Source organism: Balaenoptera musculus, chromosome 13 (genome assembly GCF_009873245.2).
Source record: "Balaenoptera musculus isolate JJ_BM4_2016_0621 chromosome 13, mBalMus1.pri.v3, whole genome shotgun sequence".
Classification (NCBI taxonomy): domain Eukaryota; kingdom Metazoa; phylum Chordata; class Mammalia; order Artiodactyla; family Balaenopteridae; genus Balaenoptera; species Balaenoptera musculus.
Genome location: NC_045797.1, coordinates 71,766,502 through 71,784,210, shown reverse-complemented (window position 1 = coordinate 71,784,210; position 17,709 = coordinate 71,766,502). Strand labels below are relative to the sequence as shown.

The following is a 17,709-nucleotide window of genomic DNA, read 5'->3' as shown; positions in this document are numbered from 1 at the left end:
CTGTTTCCCACAGTGGCTGTACCTTTTTACATTCTCATCAGCAATGTATGAATGTTCCAGCTTCTCTGCTGCTTAGAGTTCATTGAACCTCTAGTATCGGTGAGCGTATAGTTCCCAACACATTTGGAAAAATTTCAGCCATCCTTTCTTAAAATATTTTTTCTACCCCACCCCTTCTCCTTTTGGGAAATAAAATTACATGTTTAATCGCCTGCTTAAAGCTATCCCATAGCCCACTGATTATCTGTTAAATTTTTTCAGACTTTTCCCCCCTGCATTTCATTTTGGACAGCTTCTATTATGATTTTAAGTTTACTAATCATTTCTTCTGTAATATCCAATCTGCTGATAATCCTGTCTGGTGTATCTTTCATTTCAGGCATCGTGGTTTTTAATCCTTTAAGTTTTTAGGGGGTCTTTTAAAAAATCTTCCAAGTCTCAAAACGTCTGCTGTTTTGTCTAGCGAATGCACTTATGAACTATTTTAATGTCTTGGTCTAATAATTATATCATCTGTGTCATTTCTGGGTTAGTTTTTTAAAAAATATTTATTTATTTGGCTGCGCCAGGTCTTCGTTGCTGGGTGTGGGATCCTTAGTTGCGGCATGTGGGATCTTTAGTTGCAGCCTGCAAACTCTTAGTTGCGGCATGTGGGATCTAGTTCCCTGAGCAGGGATCAAACCTAGGTCCCCTGCATTGGGAGCACAGAGTCTTAGCCACTGGACCACCAGGGAAGTCTCCTCTGGGGTAGTTTTGATTGATTCTTTTCACTAGTCAAATTTTCCTGCCTCTTTATATGCCTGGTGATTTTTTTAATTGGATGCCAGACATTGTGAATTTTTCCTTGTTGAGTGCTGGATATTTTTGATTTCCAATAAATATGCTGAGCTTTGTTCTGGGATGCGGTTAAGTTACTTGGACACAGTCTGATTTTTTTCATGTCTTGCCACGAAGCTTGGTAGACAGAACTGTAGTATCATTTAGTGTATGGCCAATTTTGCTTTAGTACTTATTTTGTAAAACCCCTCTAAGTAGTCAACTCTGTTTTGTGCACCATAAAGTTTGTCACCCTGGCTGATGTTAAGAGGAATAACTCCTGGGGTTGTGTGACCTCTAGGGATTGTTCCCCTAATCCTTTCAGGTACTTCTTTGCCCAGTGTTTCTTTGGGTAGTTTCCCCACATGCATACAGTGTTCAGCATTCACCTGAAGACGCAAGGGGGACCCTCTACAAATCTAATCCTCTGCAGACCCCCAAAGCTCCTTCTCTGTGTGACTTTCTTCCCTCTGGTACTGTGCTCTATGAACTGTAGCTACCCTGGCCTCCCCAGACTCCCAGCTCCCCTCCTCATTTCAGGAAGACAGGTGGATTCCACCTGATTTCCTCCTCTGTGCGCCACAGTCTGGAAATTCTCTCCAGGCTCTAATGAGCTATTTTAAGGCTCACCTTGTGTTCTGTATCTCAGGGGCCACTGTCCTTCATAGCCTGATGTCCAGTATCTTGAAAACTGTTGTTTCACTTTTTAAAAAAAAATTATTTATTTATTTATTTATTTATGGCTGTGCTGGGTCTTCGTTTCTGTGCGAGGGCTTTCTCCAGTTGCGGCAGGCAGGGGCCACTCTTCATCGCGGTGCGTGGGCCTCTCACTGTCGCGGCCTCTCTTGTTGCAGAGCACAGGCTCCAGACGCCCAGGCTCAGTAGTTGTGGCTCACGGGCCTAGTTGCTCCGCGGCATGTGGGATCTTCCCAGACCAGGGCTCAAACCCGTGTCCCCTGCATCGGCAGGCAGATTCTCAACCACTGCGCTACCAGGGAAGCCCCTCACTTTTTTTTTTTTTTAAGGTAGTAGGATAAATCTGTTCCCTCTTATTCTATTTTGTCTGAAAGTGGAGGTTTTCATCTCACCCATTAGTTCTTCAGTCTTTTTTTTTTTTCTTTCTTCCTTCCTTCCTTCCTAACTTTCTTTCTTTCTTTCCTCTCCTGTTCCATTCTTTTATTTATCACTTCTGGGACTCCAGTTATCAACTTGTTGAACCTTTTGTTATTGTCTCATAAGTTGCTACAACTCTATTCAGTTTCCTATCTTTTTTCTTCCTGTTTCCCAGACTGGATACATGCTAATGATTTGAATTCAAGTTCACTGACTCTTTTTATGTCATCTTCAATCTGCTGTTAAGCCCATTTAAGTTTGTTTGTTTTTTAAATTTAAGAACTGTATTTTCCACTTGGTTATTTTTCAGTCTCTGTTTTTCTGCTGAGGTTTTCTGTTCATTCATTGTGAGCATATTTTCCTATAACTTCTTAAACATAGCTATAATAGTTGACCTAAAATCCTTGTCTACTAATTCCAGCATGTGGGCCATCTCAGAGTTGGTCTCCAGTTGATTGTCTTTGTTTTAAGTATGGGTCACGTTTTCCTGTTTGTCTAGTGATTTTGGACATTATGAGTGATACATTGTAAAGGGTCTGGATTCTGTTTTGTTCCTCTGATTAATACTGAGTTTTTGTTTTAGCAGGCAGTTAACTTGCCTGAACACGAGCTCTGAACTTTGTCTCTCCTGCAGTTGGCAGCACGTGAAATCACTGTTTAGTCTTTTTTAGCTTTAGCTGGGCTCCACGGGGTCTGCTTTGTGCTTATGTAGTTCAAGGGTCTGCCAGAGATTTGGTCTGCAGAATTTGTGGCATTCTGTCTATGGCTTTCTCCTTTCAGGTATTTCTCCTCTCATTTTCCTGCTGCTATGGTTGCCCTGAACTCTGTCTTCTAATTACTGAATCTGTAAAACTGTGTATTTCTGTCTGCATTTGAGCTACCTTGTTTAGCTATGACTGAGGCCTGCTGTTAGACAAAAGTCCATAAAGAACTGAAAACTTTTCCAGTTCCAGCTGTTCTCTTTTTCCAAGTGTTGACTACCCTTTAGTTTCTTCCTGCTCTGGGTCAGTCTCCAGTGTCTTCAGGTGGTTGTTTTAATATTTCAGTACTCATCTTGGTTTTGAGAGCAGTAGATTTGCTAGGAATAGCAACTCTGTGAGGCAGAAAGAACAAAGAAAATGAATTTGGAGTTAGATACATTTGAGTTTGAATTCTGGACTCAGTGCAGGATTTTCTAGGCCTCTGGTTGTTGCTTAACTCCCTTGAGCCTTAATTTCCTTGTGTGTTAATGGGGAAGGTTAGTTCTTAGATTTTGAGATTTTACTCATCTATTCTGGAAAACAAGGGGAGTGGAACGGAAGACAACTAATTCCAATGACAGTTAATTTGAGAATATTTTATTTTTGTGTAATTATGAGAGGATTTCAAAGGCCCATCCCAAATGTCCACTTTGGGACTCTTTTATTATTAATCTTTTTTTCCATTGTGGAAAAATTATATCATAAAATTTACTCTCTTTAACTATTTTTAAGTGTGTAAGTCAGTGATGTTAATTACATTCACATGTATGCTAGAAATCAACCTCTTGCATTTTCTGACATGTTTAATTGTGGAAGATTTGTTATGAAAATGGAAAATTTTAATTTTATGAGCTATTTCCTGAAGATTGTGTTGCTTTAAAATACTGAAAATGTGGCTTGTTCATAAAAAGTATTAATATTTGATAGCTATAATGACTAAATGAATTCAAATAGAATTCATTCATGAGTAAATGAATTCAAATAGAGGCCTGATTGTATCACTTTATAGTATGTGAAAAAAGATGGGTTTTACCTACCATGTGTGTCTGGGCAAAGTCATTTGACCATATTGGGACTCAAAATGTCTGTGATCTGAGTTATTTTTTCCCTAGAATGAACTGTAGCTGAGAGCAGAAAGATTCAAATACTCTTTAAAAAGTACTGATGATATGATTTTTTATTTTATTTTTTTTAAATAAATAAATTTATTTGTTTATTTATTTTTGGCTGTGTTTGGGTTTTCGTTTCTGTGCGAGGGCTTTCTCCAGTTGTGGTGAGCGGGGGCCACTCTTCATCGCGAGATGGTATGATTTGAAGTAGAAAAATTGGATTGACAGAGAACTTTCCAGGGATATGTATGTCACATATAAAATGAGTCTAGGTAGTATTAATAATTTAATTTTCAAATATTTGATTTTCAAAATGTCATTCTGTCATTTTAGGCATTAGCTAAAGAAGATATTGATGCAGCTATTCAATCAATATACAGAGAAAATTATAGAATTAAGGTAAGAATTGGCTGCAGAATATGTCTCAATTAAAAATTAAACTTTGTTTTTCCATTTCAGATGTAGTGCATTGTCATTATAAAAATTTTAGAAAATATAGAAAACAATTAAACACTCATTAGCCTTTAGGATTGAACTTAAAAGAGCTCTGAGATTGCTTTAATTTAGTTCCTCTCTTCGTATACTTTGTGAGGACTCTTTTATACATACCTTATAAGAGTTTCCTCCTACTCACTTGTTCCTTCATGTTAGTGGGGCTTCTGTGGAGTCACTATGTATTCTTAAAAGCTTTAAGAGCTGTTATTGGAACACACTGACCAATTATTACTCAGGTATACATAAGTAAGAACAAAGCTTTAACTGTAGCAGGATGGGCTTAATTATAAGACAAGATGAATGTCTATGTGAAGTGTACTAAACACTGGAGTGGGTAGCCTATTTTTGTTTTTAAGAATTTTTTTTAGAGTTGTTTAAAAAGGAAAGGAGCTGTTCATTGAGAATGGTTGAAATGTGCTATGACCTGAAGTTTGGGAGGGATATCACCTGGAGAAGATTACAGGGTTTTTATTATTTTATTTTTTTCATTTTAAATTTCATGTTGTTGATCCTAGTAATCACATGATTTCATTTGCTAGGTGAAAGGTATATGAGAAGTTTTGGTGAGAATGATTTAGTTTATAGCCTAATTTAGGCATTTTCTTTGCAGGCTACTTGTCATTTTTACCAGGTTGTGCTACTGTTCTGTCTTTTTTTTTTTTTCCCCATAGAATATTCTTTTTTTTTTTTTTTTTGGCTGTGCTGTGTGGCTTGTGGGATCTTAGTTCCCTGACCAGGGATTGAACTCGGCCCCTTGGCAGTGAAGGTGTGGAGTCCTAATGACTGGACTGCCAGGGAATTCCCTCCATAGAATATTCTTCTGCCTCATTCTTTGTCATTCCTTCTCTTCCTAGATAACTCTATTCTTTAAGGCCCATCCCAAATGTCTACCAATTTGGAAATCTTTTAAAAAATTTAATTATTTTTCTATTGTAAAATATATATAACATAAAATTTGCTTTTTAACCATTTTTGAGTGTACAATTCAGTGACATTAATTACATATATGTGTTGAACAACCATAACCACTATGTATTTCTAAACCTTTTTCATCACCCCAACCAAAACTTTGTACTCATTAAGTAGTAACTTCCCAGCCCTCCTTCTGCAAGCCTCTGGTAACATCTGATTTATTTTCTGTCTCTATGAATTTGCCTATTCTAGATATTTCATATAAGTGGAATCCTACAATATTTATCCTTTTGTGTCTGTCATATTTCACTTAGCATATTGCTTTTAAGGTTCATCCATGTTGTAGCATGTGTCAGAACTTCACTCCTTTTTATGGTTGTATAATATTCCATTATACGTATATACCACATTTTGTTTATACCTTCATCTGTTGATGAACACTGGAGTTGTTTCCACCTCTTGGCTATTGTGAGTAATGATGCAGTGAACACTGGTATACTAGTATCTGTTTGAACCCCACACATCTCTTGCTACATGGTCCCTCCTCCTGTTGTTTTGTAGATTTGTTTTGTAGTCTGTCTTCCAGGGAGAGCAGGCATGTTGTCTAATTTATTCATGTATTCTTTGTTTCCAGTATTGTGTGTGTCACACAGTAGAAGCCAACCAAATGATTTAATTAATGGATGATTTTGTGGGTTATTCTTTTTTTTTTTTTTTTTTTTTTTTTAATGATTACTTAGAACACTTTTTTTTTTTTTTTTTTTTTTAATAACTACTTTATTTATTTATTTTTGGCTGTGTTGGGTCTTCGTTTCATGCGAGGGCTTTCTCTAGTTGCGGCAAGCGGGGGCCACTCCTCATTGTGGTGCGGGGGCCACTCTTCATCGCGGTGCGCGGGCCTTTCACTATCGCGGCCCCTCCCGTTGCGGGGCACAGGCTCCAGACGCGCAGGCTCAGTAGTTGTGGCTCACGGGCCCAGTTGCTCCGCGGCATGTGGGATCTTCCCAGACCAGGGCTCGAACCCGTGTCCCCTGCATTAGCAGGCAGATTCTCAACCACTGTGCCACCAGGGAAGCCCTGTGGGTTATTCTTATGAATATAAATTAAGTTTAAATTTTGGAACAAGAAAACTTTAAAATAATATATTTGTCTTTCCTATCACTGTTTACTAGGAACTAGGTAAGTATTTAAAGCATCATGACTTCTTAAATGCAAGAAGAAAAGAGATATTATATAAAAGATGGGTTGATCATGTGGCAGATCCTCTCCAGAAGAAAATTATAGAAAATGTTACTTCACATAAGAAGATTAAAAAAAGGAGACAAGAGGAATTAGATGGTTTTTTAAAATACGTAAATAAAAAGGTACTAAGAGATCATTTGTTACTTTTTTCAGTTGCTTTAAAAACTATAGTTATCTTTCTTTATTTACAGTCATCCAAACAGCTTGCCCTTCCCAATTCTGTATATGTGTAATCTGTACTCTGTTATAGCACATACTATTCTTAAATCCAGGGCATGTGGAAAGGATGGAGGGAAAGGGTTAGGTCTGGATTTAAATGTGTACATTAGAATAATTTTTCTTTCTTTCTCCTATGTAATTGTTACTTTTATATACCAATTAAAAAAATCGGACTCTAGGTTCAAGATATGTGTTTTTTTGTTTTTTATTCTGGAACTTGATTATTTACAGAGCTATAAAATATTTCTGTTCTCCTGGCATTTTTAAGAGATCTGAGATGTTTGAATATTAAGTATCTAAAAACAATTTCCTATATCTTTTAGTGTTGCAACATCCTTTATTAAAATCTTGAAAATTTTAAGTAGATTCCTTCTATCACTATAATATTTCTTACTTAGATACATTAAATTTAATTTCCAATTTGATCTTCCCTTCCCTTTTGCATTTGTCATTGATGCCATTTCAAAGCATAAGAGTGGAACTGTGTGTTTGACTCTTGAGTCCTGTTATGCTCAAAATTAATTATGGACTTCTTGTTCTTATGTGTGGTTTTTATTTCCTTCCTGTAGGGAAATGCATTTATAGAGCATTATGATCCAAAAGAATATGATCCTTTTTACATGAACAAAGAGGACCCGAATTTTCTGAAGGTAGGTTTCTTTCTTTCTTTTTTTTTTTAAGTTTAGTTATTTATCTATTTATTTTTGGCTGCATAGGGTCTTCGTACGTGCTTTTTTCTCTAGTTGCGGCGCATGGGGGCTACTCTTCGTTGCAGTGCTCGGGCTTCTCATTGTGGTGGATTCTTTTGTTGGGAGCACGGCTCTAGGCGGGCAGGCTTCAGTAGTTGTGGCACACGGGCTCAGTAGTTGTGGCTCACGGGCTCTAGGGCACAGGCTCAGTAGTTGTGGTGCATGGGCTTAATTGCTCAGCAGCATGTGGGATCTTCCCGGACCAGGGCTCGAACCCGTGTCTCCTGCATTGGCAGGCGGGTTCTTAACCACTGCGCCACCAGGGAAGCCCCTGAAGGTAGATTTCTAATTTTAACTTTGGTATTATGTGGTTTGTTTTTTTGAGCAGTCCTAATATATAAGTAGTCCTTTAGTGATTCCCAACGAATGCAGTAACATCTTAAGAATCATGTCCCATCTCCATATCTTAGAAAGGAACAAAAAAGCCAAAGTCCAAAGTAAATTAAACCTCTGTAAAATTTGAAAATATTGTATAATAATTGGGTAATAGATAATGTTAAAAAATTTCATAGACTTTTAAATTTGTTACAAAAGTAATATATTTTTATGATATATAAATGAGAAAATCAATTTTAAAATAAAGAATAAGAAGATCACTCAAAATCACTTAAAATAAAGAATAAGAAGATCACTCAAAATAAAGAATAAGAAGATAACCAGAGTGAACTCATGAACATTTTTCTGTATATCCTTCAAGACTTCTTTCTAATGGTAAACCAAGTATACTTCAATTTAAAAAAAAAAGACTTCTTTCTATGTGTAGGTATATGTACACATTTTTATTTAACAAGAATGGGATCATACCACACATTAGGTTTTAAAATCTTCTTTTCCAAAAAAAAAAAAAAAACTTCTTTTTCTCAGTAGTTTATGATTTGCTTTCTTTCTTTGTCAATAAATATAAATATACAATTGTAATCAACGCATGGTATTCTGTTATTAATAGCTAACTTGCACTGAGGGATTAACCAAATGTTAAAGATTTCTTTTTACTTTATTTCAGCATTCACTGATCATTTACAAATAAGGCAAGTGAGGCACGGGTAGGTTAAGTTACTTGTCCAAGGTTACACAGTTGTAAATAGCAGAGTACGGGTATGTTTCTAACCACATATACTATCTTGCTGTACCATCTTTTTTTTTTTTTTTAAACATATTCCTTATTTTGAACCTCTAGATTGGTTTTTTTTTTAAATTAATTAATTAATTTATTTATTGGCTGCATTGGATCTCTGTTGCTGCACGTGGGCTTTTCTCTGGTTGCAGTGAGCGGGGGCTACTCTTTGTTGCAGTGCGCGGGCTTCTCATTGTAGTGGCTTCTCTTGTTGTGGAGCACAGGCTCTAGGCGTGCGGGCTTCAGTAGTTGTGGCTCACGGGCTCTAGAGCGCAGGCTCAGTAGTTGTGGTGCATGGGCTTAGTTGCTCTGCAGCATGTGGGATCTTCCCGGACCAGGGCTCGAACCCGTGTCCCCTGCATTGACAGGTGGATTCTTAATCACTGTGCCACCAGGGAAGTCCCTCTAGGTTGTTTTTGACCTATTGTTGTCATAAATGACATTATGATGAACATCCCTGTAACTATTTATTTCTTAATTTTTTCCTTTGGGTAAGTTGCTAGAAGTAGAATTGCTGGGTTAAAAATTATGCGTGATTTTAATTCATATCACGGAATTGTCCTCCAGAATGGTTATATAAATTTGTACCTCCTCCCGAGAATCTATTTTTTCCACACTTTTGCTAATAGTGGATATTATTAAAGAAAATAAAACAAAAAACCTACCTTGAATCATAGACGTTTTAAACTGCTGGTAGTTGCAGGGCAAAGCAGTCTTTTAAATTTTTCCCCAAATTGAGGTGTGTGTATGTGCTATTGTCCCTATTTTTATAGGTCAGAGTTAAACTGAGAGTTTAGAGTTAGATCCTTAGACATACTAACTAGTAGCATACCTGGTAAGGGTTAGAATTGGGATTTAAAACCAGATCTTTTTTTTTTTTTATAAATTTATTTATTTATTTAATTTTTGGCTGCATTGGGTCTTTGTTGCTGTGTGAGGGCTTTCTCTAGTTGTGGCGAGCGGGGGCTACTCTTCGTCGTGGTGCGCGGGCTTCTCATTGCAGTGGCTTCTCTTGTCGCGGAGCACGGGCTCTAGGCGTGCGGGCTTCAGTAGTTGTGGCTCGCAGGCTCCAGACGCGCAGGCTCAGTAGTTGTGGCTCACGGGCTTAGTTGCTCCGCAGCATGTGGCATCTTCCCGGACCAGGGCTCGAACCTGTGTCCCCTGCATTGGCAGGCAGATTCTCAACCGCTGCACCACTAGGGAAGCCTGAGACCAGATCTTTTGGATACCAGAATTCTATTCTGTTCTTTCACCACGTTGCCACTCTGAATGAAGCTGATAGGTGACCTCTTAAGGTAAGCTGAGCACTTTGAGGTTATAGCAGCAGTTCTCAAAGTGAGGTACATAGACCTTTGACAGCCCCGAAACCCTTCTAGGGGGTACATTAGGCCAAAACTTTTCATAATAGTGCCAAATTTTATTTGCCTTTTTCATTGTGTTGACATTTGCACTGATGGTACAAAAGCAATGTTGGGTGAAACTGCTAATACCTTAGAACTACTTAAGTCAGTGTTACCAGATTATACTGGTACTGTACTCATATTCTTCGCTGTCATGCACTCACAGTAAAAAAAAAAAAAAAATTCAATTTCACTTAAGAATGTCCTTGATCAAACAGTAAAAAAATTATTAATTTTATTAAGTCTTACTCCCCCCTTTTTTTATTGAAGTATAGTTGATTTACAATGTTATGTTAGTTCCTGGTGTACAGCAAAGTGATTTGGTTTTTTATGTATATATATAGTTTTTCAGATTCTTTTCCATTATAGTTTGTTACAAGATATTGAATATAATTCTCTGTGCTATACAGTAGGACCTTGTTGTTTATCTGTTTTACTATATGTAGTCGTTTGTATCTGCTAATTCCAAACTCCTAATTCATCCCTCCCCTCCAAGTCTTGGTCTTTTCTACATATCTTTTTAAGATTCTGATGAAATGCGAGGTATGCAAAGAGCATTTATGCATACTGAAATACAGTATGATTGTTTGAATTGTGAGCTGAATTGCCTGATTTTTTTTTCATGGAACATCATTTTTACTTGAAAGAATGAGTTACAGACTATGTTTATTAAGTCTTGGGTGTTTGGTAGACATTTTCTGGAAAATTAATGAAGTGAGTCTGTCACTTCAAGAAAAACAACTGACAGTATTTGTTGCTAATGATAAAATGTGAACTTTCAAACAAAAATTTGAATTTTTGAAATATCATACCATCATATATGACAGTGTTCCAATACTCAAAGACTTTACTGATGAGACTGGTGATATTAATGAATGTGATTATTGTATAATGAAATGTATTAACATTTGGAAGACCTCACATAACTCAGTGATCTAATTTTCTCTAAACAACCAATTCATGATATGGATAAAAGATTCATTCAGAGTTCAAGTTCAGGATGGACCAATGGATTTTAATGTAGCAGAGTTTGAATAATTCATTGATATGGTTTCAGATTCTACATCATAACTGACCTTTAAAAAGCTGCCACTTGTTGAGTTTGGGTATAGTATTGATATCTAAAAAGAATATCCACAATGATCTGAAAAGGCTATTAAAACAAGAGCTAACCATGCTTCTTTGGCTGAAGGGCCTTGCTAGGAGATGTATTGGAGTGCTGCCATCTCTTTGTAATGTGTTAAATATATATAATAATTAGATTGCTGTTAGTTTGTAGATATTGTAATCTTGATTCTTCTGGCATAAGAGCCATACATGGATGCTTAGAATACACTGAAAAAGAGCTGCAACCCGGTCCTCAAAGAAGTGTTTTTCTTGTAGGTTACAATCCCACCATTTCGTGACCCTTTGAAAAAGGCACAATATGACAAAGACGATGGAAAAAGAATTCTTCTGCAGTGTGAGACTGGTACTTAGTTTCTAATTGTTATATGGTTTCATAACCCAAGAACAATGTGAGTTGCATTTAAGGATGCTAATTTAGCTTGCTAATCTTCCTACAGGCAAAATATTTACAATGAAAGAATTTAAAGAGGTTGAGAAGGCCAAACTGCATTCCAGATTTCCAGGAATTTCTAATTCAAGGCACTTTATGACTCCAAATGAGTGGCTTAAACTGCCTACAAACTACATAGAAAGTGAATTTTGTAAAAGGAGCAGGTAATGGTTAGTATAATAGAAATTATGGAACCTCTTCGAATTTGAAAACTGTTTCTTGAGACAGTGATATGTATTTTGTCATAATTATGATTTTTAAAAAATATTTCATTTTTCAATGAGCAGTCTACTGTAATTCTTGTCTTTGTCCCTCTGTATGTGATGTTTCTTTTTTCTTGGGTATTTTCAAGATTTTCTCTTTGTCTTTGGTTTGCATTAGCTAGTCTATGATGTGTGTAGGTGTTTTTTCCCCTTCCTTTTTGTTTTATCCTATGTAGGGTTCACTGAGATTCTTGTATCTGTGGTTTGATGTCTTTCATTATTTGGGGGGGGAAATTCTAGGCTGTTATCACTTCAGATATTTCTTATGCCCCATTCTTCCTGTGTGTTTTTAAAAAAAATTTATTGGGGCTTCCCTGGTGGCGCAGTGGTTGAGAATCTGCCTACCAATGCAGGGAACCCGGGTTCGAGCCCTGGTCTGGGAAGATCCCACATGCCGTGGAGCAACTGGGCCTGGGAGCCACAATTACTGAGCCTGCGTGTCTGGAGCCTGTGCTCCGCAACAAGAGAGGCCACGATAGTGAGAGGCCCGCGCACCGCGATGAAGAGTGGCCCCCGCTTGCCACAACTAGAGAAAGCCCTCGCACAGAAACGAAGACCCAACACAGCCATAAATAAATAAATAAACAAATACTTTAAAAAAAAAATTTATTGGAGTATAGTTGATTTAAAATGTTGTGTTAGTTTCTGCTGTATAGCAAAGTGAATCAGTTATACATATACATATATCCACTCTGTTTTTAGATTCTTTACCCATATAGGTTATTACAGAGTATTGAGAAGAGTTCCCTGTGCTATACAGTAGGTCCTTATTAGTTATCTATTTTATATATAGTAGTGTGTATATGTCAATCCCAGTCTCCCAATTTATCTTTCCCCTGTGTTTTTTTTAACTTAAGTATAGTTGATGTACAGTATTATATAAGTTTTTCAGATGCACAATGCAGTGATTCACAATTTTTAAAAGTTATACTCCATTTATAGTTATCATAAAGTATTGGCTATACAAAAATATCCTTACAGCTTATTTATTTTATACATAGTAGTTTTTACCTCTTAATCCCCTACTCCTAACTTGCTCCTTCCCCTTTCCTCTCCCCACTGGTAACCACTAGTTTGTTTTCTGTATCTGTGAGTCTGTTTTTTTGTTGTTGTTGTTATAGTCACTAGTTTGTTTTATTTTTAAATTTATTTATTTTATTTATTTATTTTTGGCTGTGTTGGGTTGGGTCTTCATTGCTGCACGCAGGCTTTCTCTAGTTGCGGCGAGTGGGGGCTACTCTTTGTTGCGGTGCTCAGGCTTCTCATTGCAGTGGCTTCTCTTGTTGAGGAGCACAGGCTCTAGGTGCGCAGGCTTCAGTAGTTGTGGCATGCAGGCTCAGTAGTTGTGGCTCACGGGCTCTAGAGTACAGGCTCCGTAGTTGTGGCGCATGGGCTTAGTTGCTCCGCGGCATGTGGGATCTTCCTGGACCAGGGCCCGAACCTGTGTCCTGCATTGGCAGGCGGATTCTTAACCACTGTGCCACCAAGGAAGCCCCTGTTTTATTTTTTAGATTCCATATGTAAGTGATATCATACCATAGTTGTCTTTCTTTGTCTGACTTACTTCACTAAGCATAATACCCTCCAAGTCCATGCATGTTGTTGCAAATGGCAAATTTTCATTCTTTTTTTTCAAGGCCGAGTAGTATTCCATTGTGTGTGTGTGTGTGTGTGTGTGTGTGTGTGTGTGTATCACATCTTCTTTACTCATTCATCTGTTGATGGACACTTAGGTTGCCTGTATATTTTGGCTATTGTAAATAATGCTGCTGTGAACATTGGGGTGCTTTTGTTTTTTTCAGATACCCAGGAGTGGAAATGCTAGGTCATATGGTAGTTCTATTTTTAGTTCCATTCTTCTTTTTTTTTTCCTTTCTGAGGCTCCAGTTGTATGTATGTTAGACCACTTGATGTTGTCCCTTAGCTCTTAGATACTCTGTTTTTATTTATTTATGTATTTTTTCTTCTTGTATTTCAGTTGGACAGTTTCTACCCACCTATCTTTAAGTTCACTGAGTCTCTCCTCAGCTGTATCCTATCTATTGATCACCATCAAATGAACCTTTCCTCAGCTTTGTCTTATATACTGAAGAGACCATCAGAGGAATTCTCCGTTTCTTATGTGATGATTTTTATTTCTAGTATTTCCATTTGATTTTTTTCACATAGTTTTAATTTTTCCTAAAATTCTCCATCTGCTCATACATATTGTTCATCTTTCCACTAGACTCTTTAACATATTAATCATAGTTATTTTAAGTTCCTCATTTGAGAGTTCCAACTCAGGTTCATTCTGAATCTGGTTCTGTTGACTGCTTTATCTCTTGACAGTGGGATATTTTGTCTTGCTTTTTTTTGGCATGTCTTGTAATTTTTAATTGAATGCCAGGCATTAGAGGTAGAATAGTACAGACTGAACATTTATGTCTAGAAATGAATATGCCTTTTCTTCTGTCAAGCATTAGTGTGGAGAATTGGGCTTATCTAGTCAGAAATTGAGCTGGGTTTAGGTATTATTATTGCTATTTTTACTTTCAATGCATCACAGACTTCAGATGCCTCTAGTGGTGGGCTGTTGTTACCTTGTCCTTAGGGTAGGGGCTGGGGTACCTGAGGGGTTTTCTCAGGTGTTCCTGTGCCCTCCTCAGTTTTTGGCTGTCCCTGCAAGGCTGCATCACAGAGGTGGAGGGAGTGAGGTGTCTCCACGGTCTTGCTTCATCCCAGAAGTATTCTTTTTTTTTTTTAATTTATTTTAATTAATTAATTTATTTTTGGCTGCGTTGGGTCTTCATTGCTGCGTGCGGGGCCTTCTCTAGTTGTGGCAAGTGGGGGCTACTCGTCGTTGTGATGCATGGGCTTCTCGTTGCAGTGGCTTCTCGTTGCAGAGCATGGTCTCTAGAGCGCAGGCTCAGTGGTTGTGGTGCACGGGCTTAGTTGCTCCGCGGCATGTGGGATCTTCCCAGACCAGAGCTCGAACCTGCGTCCCCTGCATTGGCAGGTGGATTCTTAACCACTGCACCACCAGGGAAGCCCCCACCAGAAGTATTCTGCTGTTGCTTGTTGGTAGGCTCAAAGAGGCAGGCAAAGGAATGTTCTCTGTTTTCTTTTTCCTAGCCGCAGTTTTAGGCAAGCCCTATATGCTTGGGCCTCAGGAGTAGGATTTTCTTAGAGTTCCTTTCTCTTCTCCCTGTAGCACCCAAACACTATCTTATGTCTGTGGTTGTTCTTGGATGGTAGTTTCCTGCCCCTCTTCCAATAGTAGCAGACCTCTGCTGGGTATAATTATAGGATTCTGGGCACAAGGCAATTTCTTGTGCCTCCTCCTGGGACAGAGGGTTTTTACTCCTATCCCTATCTTAGTAACAATAGAGCCTTAAGTCTGCCTGGATATGAGGATTTCTCATCCCTCCTCCAGAGGTAGATAGATTTTGCTTTTACTCCTCTCCCAAAAGCACTAGATCTTTGCTTATCACCCTGAAAAAGAGTTTGCTTCCCTTACCCCAGCAGCTTAATGCTTTGCTTTGTAGGGGGGGAAGGATCCAGGAAAGTGGGAGGGGCACTTGTTTACCTAGCACTGTCAATCTCTTCCTGCATATCTTTGCCACTAATGGGGGTTTTCTCTGGTTTTCTGCTCTGTGCCCAGTCTTCTTGTTAGCACCTGGTGCAGGCCCTTGGAAAAGCGCTTGCTCATGAGTGTAAACACTTCTTGTATGAGGTCTCCCCAGCTATTCCAAAATGACATGCTAGCCCACACTTGGACTTTAAGGATTCATTAAAATTTTAGCTGATATCTTTTAATTATTAGGCTTTATTTTTAAGAGCAGTTTTAAGTTTATCAAAAATTTAAGCAGAAAGAGAATTTCTCTATATCTCGACCTCCCCATTCCCCACTTTAGTTTCCTCTATTAACATCTTGCATTAGTGTGGTACATCTGTTAAATTTTGTGCACCAGTGTTGATTCATCCTTAAATGGAAGCAGAACTCTAATAATTTTCTTATTTTTAAAAATTTGCTACAAATGGCACTGTAAATGTTAGTAAAACACAAATAGACCTTAAGACAGAATTCTGAAAGAATGGGCTTTCTACTTTTTTTCATTGTCTTTGAGAATCATAAGCCTAACTCTAGTAATTAGGTAGGGTCCACCCAAACCAGGAATCTGTTTATAACAGATTTAACTCAGGTTGTATGCGAAGGTGATTTTATTGAGAATATTGATTTTATAGTGGGCTAATAATGGGCATATGGTAGGTTTCAATTGCAGTATTTTATTTTCATCCTCAGGAAGGTTCTGGAGATGACTAATATGGTAAGGAAAATGTTTTCTTTGGATAATTTTCTGGATTTTTCTCTATGTCTCACATTGCTCCACTCCCGTGGAGGCTAGTATGTTTGGGGAAGACTGGCTTATTTGAGCCCTTTGTATATATCATATGTAAATGTCTTATATATTAATACTTTTAATACCTCTTTCGTATTTTCCATCGCCTTTGGTAATTTCTTTGGATATATTTTCCAGTTTACTATTCTTTTTTCACTGTGTTCAATATTAAAATTTTAATTTCTGAAATTTTCTTCCTGTACCCACCCCATATGCTTGTTCGTTCCTGATAGGCTCTTATTGTTTTCTTGTCTTGGTGATTGGATTATTTATTTTTTTAAACATTTTATATATTGCTATTCTACATTCTATATTTGATAATTCCAAATTCCGTATTTTGGGGGGATGCTAATAAATCTTTTGTTTTTCTCTGCTGACTCTCAATTATAATGGTTTGCTTTCTCGTATGCTTAGTGAATTTTATTTGTGAGTTCATTTTATCTTTGGGTGTCCTATTGGCCTAAATTGGGGAAACTTTTCTACACAGATTATTTGCTTCTGTTTCTGCCTCTGCCAGTAGCTGGGATGCCATCAACCTGGGCCTAGCCAGTTCCCTTCAAATGTCTAGGCTCAGTGTGGCAGTCTCAAGTGTAGTGTCCCCACCTTATAGCTGGCATAGACAGGGCTCAGTATTCTGTTAACTCTGTTATTGGCATCTGCCCTCAGGGATTATTATCTGTTATTCCATCTGCCCTTGCTGCCCACCATTATGGCCCTAACTTCCCACACCTCTAGCCTCTACTACATTTGTGTGTGTGTGTTTTTCTTGAAGACCCCCTCCTTCTCTTGTAAGACTAGTGACACCTTGAAGGGTACATTCTATCCAGGGTCTAGTTGTTTGAAGTAAATGGATTCCCTCAAAGCAGTGAATTTCAAAATATACAATAACGGCTTGTAAAGACTTACCAAGGTATACATAGGCATGGATAGTTTTAAGGGTCTCAACTTCCAGATTCTGAAGTCTGTATGTACTCTTTCCAAAAGTTGATCTGCCTGAGAACAAGCCTGCATTCATATGACTTCTTATCCCACTTTTTAAAAGAGAGGCATATCTTTCAACCTGGGTGTAAAAAATTTTAAGGTACCAAATAAAGGGACAAATAAAAATACTGGCTTTTGAGAGACTTCCTTTAATGAAGAAGCAAGAAAACTTAACCCACAGGTCTTTCTGCATTTCCCTGTCATACATATTTTATTTTACTTTAATTAACTGATTAATTGATTGATTTAAAGGCATGCTACAGAATCAGGGTACTTGGTCTGTGTTGGGTTGCTTTGAATTTGGAGTAGCTAAAGCTATATAATTTAGTGATGCTTCTTTTATTTTATTTATTTAATTTATTTTTTAATTTTAAAAGTAAATTTATTTATTTATTTATTTTTGGCTGCGTTGGGTCTTCATTGCTGTGCGCGGGCTTTCTCTAGTTGCTCAGTAGTTGTGATGCACGGGCTTAGTTGCTCTGCGGCATGTGGGATCTTCCCAGACCAGGGCTCGAACCCGTGTCCCCTGCATCAGCAGGTGGATTCTTAACCACTGCGCCACCAGGGAAGTCCCGATGCTTCTTTTAAATATAGCTGGAATGTTTTCTGGTACTGT

At 37.8% G+C, this 17,709-nt stretch overlaps 1 protein-coding gene across 1 annotated transcript in view; it reads left to right on the top strand.

The window, feature by feature from the left end:
• The window catches only part of FAM228B (family with sequence similarity 228 member B), a 75,149-nt gene that overhangs the window by 42,604 nt on the left and 14,836 nt on the right, over nt 1-17,709 (top strand). Inside the window, exons 5-9 of the mRNA XM_036872719.1 lie at nt 4,112-4,177; nt 6,358-6,549; nt 7,216-7,296; nt 11,293-11,380; nt 11,475-11,631. Of these exons, the coding sequence (XP_036728614.1) occupies nt 4,112-4,177; nt 6,358-6,549; nt 7,216-7,296; nt 11,293-11,380; nt 11,475-11,631 (584 nt within the window). The remainder of the gene's footprint in view (nt 1-4,111; nt 4,178-6,357; nt 6,550-7,215; nt 7,297-11,292; nt 11,381-11,474; nt 11,632-17,709) is intronic.